The sequence below is a fragment of the Simochromis diagramma genome, unplaced genomic scaffold (genome assembly GCF_900408965.1).
Source record: "Simochromis diagramma unplaced genomic scaffold, fSimDia1.1 OVJJ01000123.1, whole genome shotgun sequence".
Taxonomy (NCBI): domain Eukaryota; kingdom Metazoa; phylum Chordata; class Actinopteri; order Cichliformes; family Cichlidae; genus Simochromis; species Simochromis diagramma.
Window position 1 is genome coordinate 2,891,225 of NW_024386778.1, and position 18,083 is coordinate 2,909,307.

At 41.9% G+C, this 18,083-nt stretch overlaps 2 protein-coding genes across 2 annotated transcripts; both read right to left on the minus strand.

The window, feature by feature from the left end:
* Positions 1–840: 840 nt before the first annotated feature.
* LOC120721511 (interferon regulatory factor 2-binding protein 1-like) lies at positions 841–4,504 on the minus strand. Its single transcript, XM_040011887.1, has 2 exons — positions 2,412–4,504; positions 841–1,366 (listed from the first exon to the last, which is right to left on the minus strand). Exon 1 carries the CDS (start codon positions 4,219–4,221, stop codon positions 2,437–2,439), a length of 1,785 nt encoding a protein of 594 aa, XP_039867821.1. The 5' UTR covers positions 4,222–4,504; the 3' UTR covers positions 841–1,366; positions 2,412–2,436.
* A 1,244-nt stretch (positions 4,505–5,748) lies between these two features.
* Positions 5,749–17,863, minus strand: hnrnpl (heterogeneous nuclear ribonucleoprotein L). The gene is made up of 14 exons (XM_040011899.1): positions 17,549–17,863; positions 16,965–17,083; positions 16,373–16,610; positions 14,627–14,712; positions 14,414–14,510; positions 14,251–14,323; positions 9,520–9,555; positions 9,180–9,248; positions 8,800–9,050; positions 7,924–8,045; positions 7,610–7,811; positions 6,842–6,899; positions 6,292–6,387; positions 5,749–6,170 (listed from the first exon to the last, which is right to left on the minus strand). Exons 1-14 carry the CDS (start codon positions 17,708–17,710, stop codon positions 6,112–6,114), a joined length of 1,668 nt encoding a protein of 555 aa, XP_039867833.1. The 5' UTR covers positions 17,711–17,863; the 3' UTR covers positions 5,749–6,111.
* Between the last annotated feature and the right edge of the window lie 220 nt (positions 17,864–18,083).

Consider the following 18,083-nt stretch of genomic DNA (forward strand, 5'->3'; position numbering starts at 1 on the left):
ATAGATTTTAAACAACCACTGTGTTATTGGCTGATAATGTCTCTGTCACTCAGCAATCACTTTGTGGGGAAGAACAATCACATGGTACGTAAAACACCCCCTTTTCTATGTGTGCGCCCACAGATCCCTGAAGCAGAAAGCACAGCCCAACAGATGATACCACCATTGTGGTACCCAAAAGCCTGGACGTGTTGAATTTTATTCGTAGTACACCCCTCAGACTGTTCATACTACTGCAGCCAGGTCACCTAAGTGCATGTAAATACACATTGTTCAGTGTGTTTACATCCCTGCTAATAGTGGTTTGTGGAAAAGATTCTAATCATGCCAGGGAGCTGGTGTGGGATTTCCCTATTTTCCCTGTCAAAAATATTTATCTAATAAAGTTTTATATAAATGCACAACTGAGGCTTCCAAGGGTCATTAGTAGAAAAGCAGCAAAGTGACTAAGTTTTAACTACATTGTCATTTATTGTAGAATTGACCTGTTAAGATCACATGAGTATGTGGGTTAACCATTGAAGATTGTGATGCTAATAATTTTACCATACATAGAATTTAAAAAGTAAATAGACAAAACAAGCTTACTTGCATGATAGAAGAACTAATTAGTGACTGATGCCAGGGTTATCAGTGAATACAGCATACACAGCTACAATACAATAAAATTACATTGAGCATGAAGCCATCTTTGGTCTTCTCATCACTATAAACAAATACATAGAAATTTGTATTGTATCAAAAATAGAAATTACATAGCCATATTGAAAGAAAATTCACATTTTTGACACACAATATAAAGAGAATAACAAGTGACGTATTGTAAGGTTTACATTTTTCTCCCCTTGGCTTTAAGGACCCAATGGTTTTAACATTTTTTGAACATTCGTTTTTAAAGAATTGCATCATTCTGTCAAACCATGTAAAAAGTATCCTGCATCTGTGTCACACAGGATGCAAAAACCAACAACAAAAAAAAAAGATCAGATTGTCATTGTTAGGGGGGGGGGAAAAAAAAAAAAAAAAAAAAAAAAAAAAGTGTGTGCTTTTAATCCTGGGCTTTTTGAAATGAGGCCTCTACCACACTAGGAAAAAAAAATAAATAGATTTTTTTGGGGTTTTTTTTGTTTTTTTAAAAGGATGGAGAGAGATTGGGTCGAGACTTGATTCGATCACGATGCAGCCCCGATGCTCAGACGTTTCCCTCCTCTCGTGAGTGAGTCTTGTCTCGAGTTACCGGTCTTTGTGTAGTGGTCCTCCTGGGCTTCAGAGTTATTTGGCTCTTGGAGGCACACATGATGAACTACAGCCAAAGTGGACCTCTGCTTGAGATTATAGGTAAGTGCTTTCACTGTGTTTTAATCCACTGTGGAAAAAGAAGAAAGCCATGTAAGAATATCAAACAGCAGAGTGACACAGGGATTCTTTGTCCCACAGCTCAGACCTGATATTGAGATGCATCTAATACATACAGGTAACTCCACATTCAAAAATATTCTCCTCACACAGTAAGATCAAAAAGATATCTGATATCATTCTAAAAGAGAACAAAGAGGCTAAAAACATTACAAGGCTCATGTAGATGAATTTTTAAGAAACAAAGTTGTGCCACAGATGGTGTGCCCCCACAGAGCCCTGCTCACAGTATCATGAGATTACATGAAATCTCCAACGAGACATCGGGTTGTCTAATGCCTAACATACACTAACACTGAAATCTGGTGCTTTCTAACATCTAAAGACAACTTATCAGAAGTCAAAAGTTTTAGTCATGTATTATTCCATCACTTTTGATTCTGTCTGAGCTCTGGCCAAGTCATATGAGCACCTCAGACCTGATGATGGGAGTGTGCCACAACTTCAGCAAAACTATCAAGTCGTCATGAGGAGATTTCAGCCATTTCTAACACTGAAATCACTAGTGTAGCAGTTTACACATTTGCTTAGTTCAATTCCAGCCAGAGACAAATAGATTTTCGGGTTGCATGTGGCGTAGTGACCCCTCGTGACAAGGAAGAGCTGAAAGTAACTCAACAGTGTCACTGAAATCATCAGAGAAATTGGCTGGGCAAAGCTAGCACCTACAAATTATTTTTTTTCCCCCAAATTGGTCAAAAAAACAAAACAAAACAAAAACCTTGTCTGACATCTACCACCAAAGATATTCTAATTTCTAGAATAGTGTTGAAGAAATATTAACACACAAATTGTTTAACAAATGTTTATATATAACATTTGTTAAACAATTTGGGCTGCAGTTACCCTATTTAATAAAAGCACATGTGAAACCATATGCCTGCACTTGTCTGCCATTTTTATTTATTTTAACTGCTTTTGATAGTTGCTTTAACACTCACTGATAAAGTTCTGCTATAAAACAAAGAGGTCTGCTCCTCTCAGGTTTTTCTCACCATTCACTGCCAAAAGGATGGAGGGTCAAGGGTCGTTCTCCTTCTTTACTGTCACATCTCCTTCTCCAGCTAGGATGGTTGAGATCTCACCCTGCATGAAGGCCCAAGGCACAGTGGATCCGGCCAGGGGGCAGCGTTCTCCGCTGGGGCAGTAAACCTCTCCTCCTTGACCTTGGCTGCGGATGAACCCTCGGGTGCAGGGGAAGCAGAACTTGTGGTGCGGGACTGAGGGACACTGGACAAAGTGAGTGTCCTCCAGGCGCTCTCTGCAGAGGGTGCAGCAAAGCAGGGTGCCTGGGGTGCTACTTGTAGACTCCCCAGTGTTTGTGTTGTTACTTTGTCCTCCAGTGCTCAGACCCTGCCCTACAGCTGCCTGAGAGACTGAGGTGGAGGGAGTCGAGGGGCTGCTGCTCGTGGGGCGCCCAGCTGAGGAGGAGTGAGCTGTGGACATACTGGGGCTCTCTCTGGCCATGTGACTGGAACTCAGGCCATCTGCCACTCCCATAAGTGCTGAGATGGGTGAAGGCTGGTTGTGTAGACGAGGTGGGCCCTCTTGAGGTACGGCCATGCCAGGAAGAGGTTCCATGCCTGAGTACGTGCCCCGAGGCCAGGGCTCCCTCACAGGGTGTTCGGCCCTTCCCTCACTCTCTCCGTTCTCAGAACCTGGAGAAGCCTTTCGGCGCCTGGTTGTGCCCTTGGCTGGTCCGGGGCGTCCAGGAGCTGCCAAAGACAGTACTGGGTCTGGCTGTGGCAGAACCTCTGGGATTGGAGGCTCTTTAAACATACGCACACCATCATTCAACAGCTCAGACAGCCCACGCCAGTCTCCGGTGCCTTGCCGTTTCTCATATTCCACGTAGCGCAGCCCAGAGTTTACTGCCTTACCAGCATCTTTGGCGGAGTCACGGAACATCTGCCTGACCAGATCTGGAACTCCTGAGTAGATCATTCCAGAGCCAGAGGGATACTCCGCGAACACCCTCAGCTCAAACTCTGGAGTAGCGCTAGCATCAAAGGCCAGAACACGCCCCATCAGATTATGGTCTTTCCTGAAGCGCACATTGAAGGGGACACAGCTGCTGAGAGCTACCAGCACATCCCGAACTGCTTTGGGACGGTTAGGCCAGCCTTCCACTCTACTACGAGCCACCTCGTTCAGTTCAGCCATTACTTCACTGTTCCTCCACACTGCCGGATCTATGCCCACTAGAGTAGAAGTGCTAGGTCCCATCCCCAGGGACACAGCCTGTCTTCTGCCACTGTCGCTTATTATGGGGCCAGCTGAGACTGCAATAGGAGCGGCCCCAGCTCTCGTGCTTGTTAATGGGGTTAAAATCCCATGAGAAGCTGTTGCTACTAGCCCCTGAGCTATCAAGGCATGGGGTATGGTGTTATGAAGACTAGAAACTACCCCAGGCATAGCCCGACGAGTGTTCGGGCTCTGTCGGCTGCCCTCTGACAAAGCTACATCTTCAGCTCTGTGCAGACCATTGGGGAGGCGAGAAGAAGCCCCATACTCACCCCTCCCCCGGTCTACACGCTCTCCGTGATGCCGCCCCGCTTCAAGGGGCCCAGCAGAGCTGGGTTTGCCCTGCTGTGGACCAGGGGACCTGCCGTCTAAAACTCCGTGAGTGCTCTTCAGCTGCCTGGCAGTTTCAATGAGGAGTTCTATCCGGTCTGCGCCGTCGTAGTTGACACAACCCCGGCATACAGCTTCGCTGAACTCCCACAGCATAGCCCAAGGCATCTTGGGCAGGTCGCAGAGGTAGCACCATTGCCGTCTCGAGGAAGACTGCGAGGCGGAGGACATGTTGTTTACAGGCCCTCGACCAAACTTTCTTCGGAGGCCTACACGTTACGGACTACGTTTTGCAGCGATTCTTCAGTCCTCCGACACCATTCGCCACATACCGCGGATTTTACAACAGAAAATAACAAAAAACTAAGTTCAAAATCCGACTACTGGCGGTAACATTCAAAACTTAACGACGTCTTCTTTCTCGTTTGTTCGTGTCAGCCTGTGTGGAAGGAAGTAAAATGTTATAAGACACCGGAAACACCTACGCGGCCAGGGCTCAGAGCACTATGGGAGACGTAGTTTCTCTTTAAAGCCATTGTTTCTTATTTTCTAGATTTTTAATATTAAATTTCTTTTGAGCAACAAAGTAATCAGACCACATAGAAACGGAACAGTTGTAAACAATCAGTAAAGGGAAAAATTCAGAGGGACTACTTTACTGGCGACAAGATACATAAGTAGCGGAGATACTGACGCTAGTCGGACGCGTTTTTCTGTGAAACCTCAGTTTAACTGGAGCTGGTTTGTTTTGGGATGGGAGACAGAAAACACGGCTTGTGTTGCGGTTACTTTGATTAACAGAGGACAGGCAGTCTTGGTGCTGTAATGCTGGAGACATATGAGAAATATTATATATATATATACTCCACTTCCTGCACAGACGTGACAGTTTCAAACTCAGCTTCACTGGGATGATGAGAGGTCACATAGTGAAAATCTCCAGTGGGAACGATGTACTTTGCATTAAGATTCGTCTCTCTCACAGTGGTAACAGGGAAACTGATTCTTCTACAACATATTTTTTTTATTTTTTATTTTTTTAATAGGAGAATAACTCTGGAGAATAATCTTATAAGGACAATAGAAATAGGTTTGCATTGAACAAATCGCAGGGTATATTTTTCTATACCTATTTCTTGAGATGTATAAAAAGTTACAATAATGAATGTTCATATTATCTATGCTCAAAGTTCAAAAATTATGTCAGTAAATAATCCTTGTGAGCTGAAAGCTGATTGTTTTTTCTGTTGTCAGTGAGAGTGGATATTCCTATATGGTCTCAGGTACACAGCTCTGAATAGCAACTTTGCCCACCTGCAGGGCAGTTAGGACAGGCAGTAAGAAAAATGCACTAGGTTCCTTCAACCTAGCTGTCTGAGGGAACATTACAGGAAGTCATTCCTTCCTACCGCTATCAGACTCTTTAATCATCCACTTGGGTCAGGTCCACACACACAGAACAGGATTAATCCAATTTATACCCATATCTCTTCATTTTATACAAGTGCTTGTATATTTGATGTTATGACAACTATCCCCTTCCTACAATCCCCAGCCAGCTGAAGCAGATCTCTTCCTGCCAGGTGTTTCTTCCTGTTAAAAGGGATTTCTTCCTTCCCAATATCATCAAGTGCTTGGCTACAAGAAATAGTCTGATTGTTGTAGTTTTCTCTATAATATTGTAGGGTATTTGACTTAGAGTCATCTCAAGGTGCTTTACACTGTAAGTTTGAACTGGAGCAATATGAATAAAACTGATTTGAGAGAATGCATTTTATTTTCAAGAATGAATTTGAAGAAATAATACAACACAATCTCTGATTATGTGACACTGGTTAAATTATTAGCAACATTATGGTTACTGTTGGCTTTATTTAATAACCAAAAGACAGAAGGTGGCGGGCGATCAAACATAGTGTTGTGAACATACAAAATAAACAACAAGTTGAAGAACATGGTAAAAGTAAAATAAATTATTTTAAAAAAATTATAATTTAAGTAACATTTTCTAAAGCACGTTAATCCTAATTATTGTCAACACAGCTTTAATGGTAGGTGAAACAGAGCTGCAGTATACTCTATCCAAAGACAGAAAACATTACAAATGGTTTCAAGGAAGATTTAGTTGGCATGGTGTGTAGTCGAGAAACACAGCTTCAGTGTATAAGGGTAAGGCCCACCTAGAATATAGAAGCCAGAAGAAAACTTTCATCATAAAATGTAGAAAATGTCATTAAGGGTTCAAATGTACAACATACCAAGAACCACGTTGGCTTGTTGATCTACATGTTAAATACTTACTAGGGTTTTTCATCTGATAATGGTTCATCATAGCTAGTGCTTCCATGGCATCATTGATGGATTCCCACTCAAGCAGGCCAGATGAACTGCGCTCACCTGTCAAATCACATGACATTACCATGCTGAATAACACTTCTGTATTAAAAAGCAGTTAGTACACAACAGCACAACCAAATAATGAGATAATAACTTTAGTGACAACAAGTGTGGGGCGATCGTGGCTCAAGAGTTGGGAGTTCGTCTTGTAATCGGAAGGTTGCCGGTTCAAACCCCGGTTCCGACAGTCTCGGTCGTTGTGTCCTTGGGCGAGACACTACACCCGTTGCCTACTGGTGGTGGTCAGAGGGCCCGGTGGCGCCAGAGGGCCCGGCAGCCTCGCCTCTGTCAGTGCGCCCCAGGGCAGCTGTGGCTACACTGTAGCTTGCTATCACCAGTGTGTGAATGTGTGTGTGAATGGGTGGATGATTGTGTATAGTGTAAAGCGCTTTGGGGTCCTTAGGACCAAGTAAAGCGCTATACAAATACAGACCATTTACAACATATTACTCACTCTTTCCAGTGAAAAGTTTCACACTTGTGGGCCTCTTGATTCCAAGTTCATCACAGACCTGAGCACAGAAACGCATTTCAGTGAAAATGTGAGATGGATGCAGTGTTGCCAACTCCTCAGCAAGGAAAATCGCTATTGGCTGTCCTAAGAGTCACTATAAGTCGCTAAATGACATCTTTGCATAATTGGTCCTACCGATGTAATTATAACAGACGCTGTAGGAGAGAGAAATAACATTGTGGAAGAGACATAAAGTGAGTTAAAAAAAAAAAAACCCTAAAAAAATAATTCCAACCCTCCTCCTTTATCCGGATTTTGGACCTGCAAAAGTGACCCGAAATAGGCACTCTGGTGGAGTTACTGTTTTGGTGTGTGTGTCTTTTTAACTAGTTTTAAACCTTTTGATCCACAAAAAGTAACAGTAAAAGAACATTTTTAATAGGGGAATATCTCCTGCTCTGACATCAGCTCGGGGCGACTGCTGCGTGAGGACTACCTGCCGCTTGTGAGCATTTTCACATGGGCGAGGTGCCCACGGCAGCACCCGCTGCTTGTTGAGAGTAAGAGTGATACGTGCTTTCACGTGAAAAAGTCGTCGTAAGTCTCCAGTAACACCAGAAAAAGTCGCTAGATTTGTCGCTAGTCGCTTTTTAGAAAAAAGTCGCTAAGGGGTCTGAAAACTCGCTAAGTTGGCAACACTGGGTGGATGCTTTTGGCCATCACAGATAGCAACCTTTGTTGCTTTTTTTTTTTTTTTTTTTTTTTTACCTGATTAAAGATCTCAGCAGAGATGTCGGGTTGTGCATTAAAGAAGTGTAAGACGTTGCTCGGATGCTGGATTCGGTTTTTAGCCGCCTGCTCTGGTGAGGTGAAGCGGTTGTTGCGTGATCCATGGAAATCTTTAAAGCTGCTCGTGTTGTCCTCTAACTGGTAGCACTGTCCCGGCACTATAGCCTGTTGCTTGGACACACTGAAAGAAATAAGGCCAGAGGTCTTGCATCTGTTGGTTTTTTTTAAGGGAGAAATTTATCTCTAAAAGTCTGTGCTGATGTTTCTAAATTGTTTTAGAGAGCTGTTCTTACCAAACATTGAGTTTCTGTCCAAAAAGGAAGTTATTGTTCAGATGAGTAATGGCCCTGTCCACAGAGTAACAGTCTCCCATCTCCACCATTGCTGCTCCAGGTTTACTCTTCATGAACTTGACCTGAAAGAAAAATAGACTAAAACAATATTACCCAGCAGTACACACAGTATTTAAACATGAACTTTTTATGATGACTTTTGTGCCGACACCTCCTTGCAATGGGACTTTACCTTTCAAAACAAACAAAAAAGACCTTCAGATTGTCTGAAGGATGGACTTGTCTTTCTCCCACTTCCGGCATCAACAGTAAGCTACACCATCACATAGTAGCTCAGAAATGGAGCCCACTAACATCAACAACCAACAGGCTTTTTTTTTTTGTTATTGTTAGCAATGTTAGCAATCAAGCACAAAAAGACTAGCCAGCTGGCTGGCTTTGGATAACAAGCGATCTGTCCCTCTTAGCAGGTAAGGTGTTACCTACCATCAGAGAAATGAAAGCTTTATCCAAAAAAGATCATCTGAGGAAACTGGAATTTGGCCCTCAGTGGAAAAAACAAAACACTGGCGGCATTCAGTGCTACCCCTCGGCCTCCTAGCAGATACAGCTAGAAGGATATATCAGTTTATATATCAGTTTCAAAATTCTGCATCGCCTTGTTCTCAAGTGATCATATTCAAAAAATGTTTCAACATTAGTACACGACCAAAATGGCTGACAAGTCAGTATCGCGTGCTAAGCTTTCACGTGTCTGCAAATCTTCTTTGCGCCCCTTTCAGTTGTTGGAAAGATGGCAAAATATTATAAATGTCCTTCACTTATGGGGTCTAACAGCAAAACAATGACTTGATGCTTCAGTCAGCTTTCACTTACCCTCTCTACATTGCCATACAGGCAAAAGATGTTGAAGACCTTGTCAGCATTGATCTTAGAGGGCTCCAGGCCATATACCATAAGAACTGGAGAGTCAGCGTGAGGACCGTACTCGGGCGGTGGCGGTCCATATCCAGGACCGTAGCGCTGGTTACCCCGACCACGCCCACCCATGCCTGGCCCCATGCGATGGGGAGGAGGGGGGCCATAGCTGTCATCGTTGTAGCCATGATAACCTCCCTGTGGTCCACCTTAAGATGGGGAAAAAACCCCAAAACAATCAAGCAAAACAAAAAAAAAAAACAAAACATAATTGTAACAGATTTTGAGCAGTGTCCGTTTTTCTACATGTCACACTAATTTGATTATGCGATGTTTACCATAATCAGGTGGGTGATCGCCCAGAAGAGCAGGCTGCCTCTGCCGTTTGTTAGGATTGGCATTGGGATCTATAATAGATTAAAAAAAAAAAAAAAGTTGCCCATCAAACAGCTTCTTTACCACGTGTCTCAAAGGTACCTTGCATGGGCTACAACATGCTAAGGGACATGTTTGTGAATGGCATGCAACTGAAGGGCCTGAAATCTTTAAAAAGTGTTCAAACAGTCTGCAGGTTTTACAGGTGACATAATGGAGATTTTCTTTTTCCACAGTGACTTTGAAAGATAGCGTTCAAATTTTAAAGTCTTACATCTGCCATTCTACTACAAGCGCACACACCTTGTGAATTGTTCCAATTGCCTTCACCATCAGCATCTGTGCAGGTACACATGACACACGTCAAATCCAATAAAACATCATGAAAAAAAAAAAGTAGCAATCTGGCAACACTGTATAAACACATTTCATCACATGCTCAGTTGTTTGGAATAGAGACATTAAAACAGAAAATCAAAGAGTAAAATACGCAATGTGCTAAGAGCAGCACCTGCTGTTTTATTGAAAACTATTTGAATATCAGTATACATTTATTACAAGCCAGGACACAGATATAACATGAGTGAAAAAACATCAAGCACTGAAACTAATAACATGGTGAAAAATTAAACCAGCGACGTCGGCTGATTTAACTTCAACAAAAAGTACGAACAGATTTATTTTTGTTCAAAGAAGGCTTTCCTTCAGCTCAGTTCACCAAAACTCAGTAAATTAAACTCTTAAACCAGTATCTGTTTAGCAGGCACCTTCTCTGTAAGGTTAGGGTAGAACTTCTTTACTCCCTATGCAATCACTTATCTAAACCATCAAGTTCTCAGTAATAATTTTGTCACTATGTGCACATCATCCGTGGTAAACAATCATTTCCGCCACCTGTTTGTTTATTTACAGGCTGCAAATGAAGGTCTTCATGTGGAACCTCTATGTAAAATGCTTTCAATGGTGCATTTAAACCTAAACATCAGAACATCTGGCACGGCACTCAAGCACACCCATAATCCTAGTGTCAAGGACAGTTTCACAATCACAGTGTTGGCCATGTTGGACAGCTACATTGGCCTGACAGAAATATTAAAACTAGCAATGCGAGTTGAGAAATCTGGAAGGAGTCACCAGATGTCAAGTCTTATTTTCCAAAAATATAAGCATCAATATCTCTCTCTCTCTATTTGATTTAAAAAAAGAAAGAAAAGAAAAACTTGGTTCCATTACATCCTTACAAACCATCTCCCATGTTGTTGTGTCATTATGCATGATAACCAAATTTCACATATATAAAAAAAAGAAGTTAAAGATCTGCCTTGTGACTCACATTTGAAATTTTTATCTCATACTACAGTCTAAAATGCTTTGAAATCGACTGGACTTTGTGAAGTTTTGTGAAAACTTTTAATCTCTCATCCAAAAAAACAACTCTACACACACAGGTCAAGATCAAATATTCTTTACAACTGCTCGGTTCATGTGTTGTACTGCAGCAACCTATAATTGTACTCTTTAAAATGAATTACGTGACTATTACATAAAAGACATCTCCATCTCCCAATTTAAATCAACAGTACGCGATTTCTCCCCACAATACTTTTGAACTGTTAACCATGAAGTTAGATTATTCATTTATTTCAGTACTTACAGCACCATACATGGAGCATGGGACACAGTGAGAAGAAAGGGGGCAGTCTTCAGCAAGGATGCTACTCGCCAATCTCTGACTCCAGCCTCAACTCATTCTCCCTCTTCTTGTCTTTTCTTTCTTCTTTCCTTCCTTCCTTGCATCTCCACCACCAGAGAGAAAAGTACTTCCATGCGTCCATGTTGGGTTTTGACTTGCTGCCGCTCTGTTTTTGGAAATTGTGCTATTAGAGGCTCATTTCCAGCTTACCGTGCTCTGACCATAAAGCAGGACATATGCACCGATTGAGTGGGCTGTCAGTCCACAGACACACTGAGCCAAACCTGCATCACACGGGAGGCGTTAAAGGCATCACTATGGTCCAGTGCAAAAAAAAAAAAAAAAAAAAAAAAAAAAAAAGGAAAAATGAAAACAATGCAGAAACAACACAAGAATAGCACAAAGAGGAGAAGGGAAATGGGAAGGAAGGTACAGGGGGAAAAAACCAAACAAAAAAAACAAAAAAAACAGAACACCAGAGTCCATAAATGCAGAAAGCTTTGGGAAAGATCTGTAATCTGTTTGCCTCTGTGCTTGTATGCTTGATAGGTGTCTGATGCTTGTGTCTTCATGGACCCCCCATGGATATTTCTTCTTGTGTAAAAATGGCACTCACTTGATGTCGTTTATTTGGTTTAATAGCTGTCAGCCACTTGCAAAGCTTGACAATAAGTCACTAGAAATATGATGTGCTGTCATAGCAGTTCAGCTGTATGTTGCCTTGGATATTCGGATCGCTGTGTTGTCATGTGGTGTTCGGCACAGGAAGGTAGAGATGAGGAGTATTAGCATGGCCTCTTTTTTTGTATACCGCCCCCATATGTGGTGTCATCTGTTCCCTGGTCAGGCTGAGTGTGTCTGAAAACTCCTTTGTTGCTTCCTGTGGTTGTGTTAGGGTAAGCACATCCCAACAGTTGGGAGGTGTGGTCGCTATGGCCACACAGCTGACCCCCACCCTCATCATCAATGTGTTGTGTCAAAGTGGGGACTCCTCGGAGCTCTGCAGATGGCATGTACTGTAGTGGTAAAGTGATGGTAGTAGATGCTTATCAATCTACAACATCAGTCTGTAGTGGATATGCGGGGTGTCTGTTCGCATGGCCTTGGAGTATTTCTGTCCCTCAATCTGAAAATGGTGGCTACTGCCCACCATCAAAAATGAAATGGATTCCCATGTCAGGTGGTGGTGATGAGCTTGGAATAAGGGAGTACCGAGTTGAGGTTGTGTTCCGGTATTTGATGCCCCACTGTGTCCGACGTACAGTATGCCATAAAGCAGATTTACATTAGTTGTGGTTGCTGTTATGCTGTAGAAGCCGTTGTGTCTGCTTAGAGGTTGAGGTAAGCCTGTATGATTCTGCACCGTGAGGACACAAGGAGTACCTCTAGGTCGTAAGGCAGTGCAAGCTATGCAATATCAAAAACTTTCTTACGAGGACATGATGTCAAAAACCTGTATGAAACTTGCAATGTACATGTTGTGGTTCTGGCTGTGTGTCAGACAAGTAACTACACCTTTTACAGTGTCTAGTGAAAAATATAAATTCTCCATCAGACAACTGCACCAAAGTAAAGCATGTGCCTGTGATCAGGTTTAAAAAAACAAACAATAAAAACAACAAATGAACAAACAGCAGCAGTAGGGTCTTTGTGATCAAGGTGAATTGTCTTTTTCCAGCTACCGTGACATCTGAACAGCCAAGAGTATTAAACTGGTCACAGACTTGGCAGTGCAGCAACACTCATGTTTAAGCATAAAAATCTTATATAATTACCCAAAAAGGTAGCCATTTTCATTCTACACCAATTTTGCTAGAGCTGGTCCTAACATATCGTCAATACTCAAGGTACGCAAAACACATTAGGAACACTGAACTTTGGAGCTTTACTATTTATTTAATTTATTTCATGAAATGCTAATTATCTTGGGTTCCACCAAGATTATAACACATGAAATCTGCATTTAACCCATCTTTAAGCTCACATCACTTTCCATATTGTTAACTTTCACTGTTTTTTTTGTTAAAAATGATCATATACTTGACACATGTGAAAACCATTCATCGAAAATTAATTAAAAAATTAAGTCTCACACTATGACACTAGGACTGTTCGATATCACGATATGAAAACGTCTATCGTTTCATTTTACACTATCGTTTGTTTCGTGGTGTCACAAAATAAACTGTTTATGGCAATATCTTTTCATCGTTTTGATGGTCACTGTAGAACTTCTTAAAGTTCCCTCTTTCTCTACACTACGGACGGACATGCGACTGTTTTTATGCGTTGTCGTTAGCAACAACAACGGTAAAACCATCGCATGGCTCCGCCGTCCGCTTGCTTATTTTCTACATAAACCTTTCTCAATAAAGCTGAAGATCCTGTTGAGATTTTTCAAAATACAGTGAATCACGTGAAATAGTATGCAGAGTGTTTACGGATGAGAAGCTAAAAAGAGCCGTCAGGTGCTAAAAAAACAAACCTTAGAACAGGCTTTTCCCTGCAGCACGCCGTGTAATAAATACTCAAAGAAAAATTGCGTCCGTTTCAACTTATGTAACACTCGACTCCAGGTACACGACGCCAAGCTGAAAACACTTCACGCAAGTCGAGTTGAGCGAGATTCACAGAATTGACAGAAAATGTAATATTTTTGTGATAAATATCGTTGTCGCCACGATAAATGTTTTATATCAGGATATGAGATTTTGGTCATATCGCACAGCCCTATATGACACATACTGTCTCTGCTGTCAATGCTAACACCCAACAACCTTCCAGCCTGCAAAGTCTGGCCAACATTTGAAACCCATCATCACATGCCTTCTACAGGTCCAACAAGGACACTCAGTTGGAAAGCAGGAAGCCTGATTTAATTCTGACAAAATCTCCACTATGTTTTTAAGGTTAACTGGTGTAACAGCCTCTGCTGTGTTCACTGGATTACAGTTGGCAGAGATGTGAGATTGTGCAGCTGTGACATGCTCTACAGGGAATGTGAACCTATGTGAAGAATGGTGTGCCTGCTTATGCTGCTGTGATTAGTGCGATGGGCTTTTCACATGCACGAACCTATAATTAATGTCAGCTGCCCTGGAGGTTGCTCCTCATGCCCTTACATTGTGCCTGCTGTGTGGCGAGAAAATGCACGAAGACTGTGAAGGCATCGCAGGAATACTGCCTCTGACAGGGCTGAGCTGCATGGTCAAAGAAACCATTCGTCTGTGATCAAAGGCAATACCCCTGGAGGCAGAGAACCCTAACCATCCCATACAATGCCATGAGAGGAAAAGAGAAAGAAAAAAAAGAGGGAGGGACAGGCAGGGGCTACACGTTACCTTGGCCACTCAGGTTGGGATTTGTGTAGTCCCATGTGTCCTGGTCATTCTTGAAGACATTGAGTCGCGCTGGCTATAGAAAGGATGGCAAGATGAAAATGATTTTCTTCTCACAAGCACCTGATATTAACAGTCGAGCTACAAAGGGTGGTTAGACACTTACCTTGGCATATTCAATCTTTAGGGTGCAACAGCCAGAGTAGATGTCTGCCCCGTTAAGAGAGGCTTTAGCCCTCTGGGCACTTTGGACCGAATCAAATGTGGAAGCAGTGAGTTAAGGGGAGGTCTGACTGCATAAAGGTTTAAATGCTCATGTAGAAACATACTGATGTTTCTGAGTGGGAGTAGTAAAAAAGAACATGATCTAAAAGGATATTCGACCATGGCCTGAACACCGTTTTTTCTGAAGATGACAATCCTCTGTACAGGGCCACAGTTGTTACAAATAGTGTAGAGTACATCCTGTAGGGTTACACACACAGATTGATACATCACTATCGTGAGAATACTTTATGTGACAACATACATTTCACCTTTAAAACACAAACACACAGTGCTTTGAAAGCTCTTACCCAAAGTCAAAAACTAGATTTTTTTAAACGACATCAAAGGGGAAAAGATACTGATGATAGTAGTGACGAGTATTGTAGAGACCAGCAGAGATAAGCAGTGAAGCAGGACCAGATGTATGAGACAAAACTCATACAGGTATTTTTAGGGTGGATAAGAACATACGACATATCTCAGTATTTAATGAGGAATAGGAATAGATCACAGTACAACAAGTACTTTCATTAGAGCAGCTGGAATCATATAAAATAATAGAATTGGAAATACATTTCAGGAACGTTAATATAACTATTTCACATATGTCTTTCTGATGTTTGTTTTCACTAAGCTGGGGATAGTTAACATTCTTTAAGATGGAATCATGTGAAGTTCTGATTGGGTCTGTAGGATACAGGCAAGGAAACTAACCAGCACAGCTACCATATACAGCTGTAGACTGGTCAGCAGCGACCATGAGGCAACATCTAGAGCAGAAACATTACATTAATGCAAGGTTAACTGCATTTACTCTAGGTGCCACTGATTACAGACTCGGAAGTTAATAAATAAAGAAATATTTTTATAATTTTACAGCCCTGATTTCCATTACTTCAGGTCATGAATTTGGACTTTTCCACTGTGTGCTTCTTGTAACATTTTCAATGATTTCGGCTCCAGCTGATCCAGGAGAGAAGGACAACAGTTACCTAAGCAAAAACCTGTAGTGATCCCATATGTGTCAGGAGTATCAGAACAGCTGAAACGCATTTTTTCTAAACACCGCATCTCCGTGGCTTTCAAGCCCCAAAACACGCTGCGCCAAAAAAATTAGTCCACCCCAAGGATCAGGTCCCCGAACACAAATATAGTAACATAGTGTACGCTGTTAAATACCAAGACGATTGCCATGATTTATACATCAGGGAAACCAAACAATCTCCTTTGAAGCGGATGGCACAACACAGAAGAGCTACCTCGTCAGGCCAGGACTCTGCAGTTTATTTACACCTACAGGCCAGTGGACACTCTTTCAATGATGAGGATGTTCACATCCTGGACAGGGAGGAACGCTGGTTTGAGCGCGGAGTCAAGGAGGCCATTTACGTGAAAAGGGAAAGACGATCTCTGAATCGAGGAGGGGCCTAAGGGTACATCTTTCGCCATCTTACAATGCTGTGATTGCAGCGATTCTCAACCTCTGTGAATGGGACTCATGGCCATTGATCAGTGGTTGCTGATCAATGGTCATGAGAATTTGTATATTAATAATCAAGGAACTGACCTCCCAGCCCATTGTTCCTTCATTGGTGATAGTTTCAGTCATTATGCAAATGTACTGTTTATAAGATTGGGGAAACCTGCAGTCAGCTGAGACTGAAGAAGTCACTTGGATGAGTGATGAAACGTTTCTCCCACTGAAAATGCTGCGTCCAGATGAACAGAATCAACTTTTGGGGATTTTCAATGGATTATCTGACTAGCATTATCAGATACCTGATATCTAACAATGAATTCACTGAATGATCTGTGGGAATATACAATAATAAATTATAAGAAGATGTTTTTACATTACCGTGGTAATGGGATAGATGGGGTTTATAATTGTGAGCAGCAGAACATTGTTGACGCTCCGAGTGTCATCCGAGTCTCCTGGTCTGGAAATCTTCTGACTAGTTGAGTAGTTGATGAAGGCAGGGTGACCTGCAATGTAAACCTGGTTCTCTGCTGCATAAGTAACAGCATTGCAGGAGCCGTTCATGTCCTCATACTCCACCAGGGCCTGCCGCTTCTTGGGCATCATAACCACAAAACTAGACATTAAGCAAGAGAAAGATTTATAGTTCCCACACTGAACCATGTTTAATGAATAAAGGCACAATCAGCCTATTAATTTTAAAACTACACAACTTGAATTTAGTTACAAGCAAACTTACTTTGCCTATAACTTATCAAACCTAAACTAGTGTTATAAATTGAGTTAGGGAATATGAAATTAACAAGAATCAACATTTAAATCAGCTCAATACCTTTTTTTTGTTAGTTGTTAATATTCTGTGGAACATACGGGAGTGTATGGTTGACATCAGACATGTTCACCAATCTCAGTCCACTGAATGCGACAAACACGATAGAGAAGCTTCATTTTAAGTGTGTTCAGCTTTTACCTGATGGTGCCAAACTCTTGCAGGGCTTCCACCAGGTCAGCCTCCATGACACCGTCCACCAAACCCCTGATATGCACCACCGGGGAGGGGAGCGGTTTGTGAGGGTCATCGTAGCTCTCCTATTTTTTTTTTATTTAAAAAAAAAAAAAAAAAAAAAAGGAAACGCAAGATAATGTTTGCTGAGACATAAACAACACAAAAACAGCCAATCTGTGTCAATCAGCCCTTTAACAATAACTGCACTGGGGATTTGTGTTAGAAACTGACATTAAACTGCAACAGAGTTTTTTTGCAACACTGAAACTAAAACGTGTCTTCTATCTGTACACACAGTGAAATTGCGTGTCATTAAACAGCTATTTCATATTACACAATAAACATGCAATTACTGTTGTTTAAACGAAATCTGACCATACCATTGGCTTGTTTGGTTTGGCTAGCTAGTTAGCTAGCTACTTAATTTTAGCTAGCGGTGAGACAAGCACTACTTTTGCTACAAAGTATATTTGTTTCTTAGATAAACAAAACTGGCCCATTTAAGCATACTAAAACACCAACTACCGGAGTCAGAAGGAAACACTTACCGTTGTCATTCCTCCGTCTTCAGTTTTCTGTCTTTTCGTTGCTCTGCCACCTTCTCCGTAGTATCGGCCCGCAGAAGCAGCCATGTTGTCCTGTCCCCTGTGCCGGCCTATTGCTGCATTCCAGATACGTGGGAAAAAACGGGATGGTATTTCCATAACCATCAGCAACGGCTCTATTTTCAATAAACCACTCTAGACTTCCACGGTGTAAGACCGGAGACTTCCTTTTCCCATAAAAAGTCATATTTTATTCTGCATGTGAGACGACGATTCGAATGACTAAACATTTTTCTCTCTGCGAATGTCCGTTCGACATTAAAAAAAATGTCGTTTCGACTAATGTGCTATGAAGCTTCTTTTTCCCATGATGACCTTTGAATGCAACAACAAAGTGGCTCGCGCTTAGCACGTTCCTATTGGTCACTTTTGCCTGTCAATTATTAATGTCATGACAGGAGGTGGAGTTGATCCCTTTGTTCATGTTTCAGAACCAATGATTGTATGAAAAACGCTTTAATTTAGTTTTAATCTACAA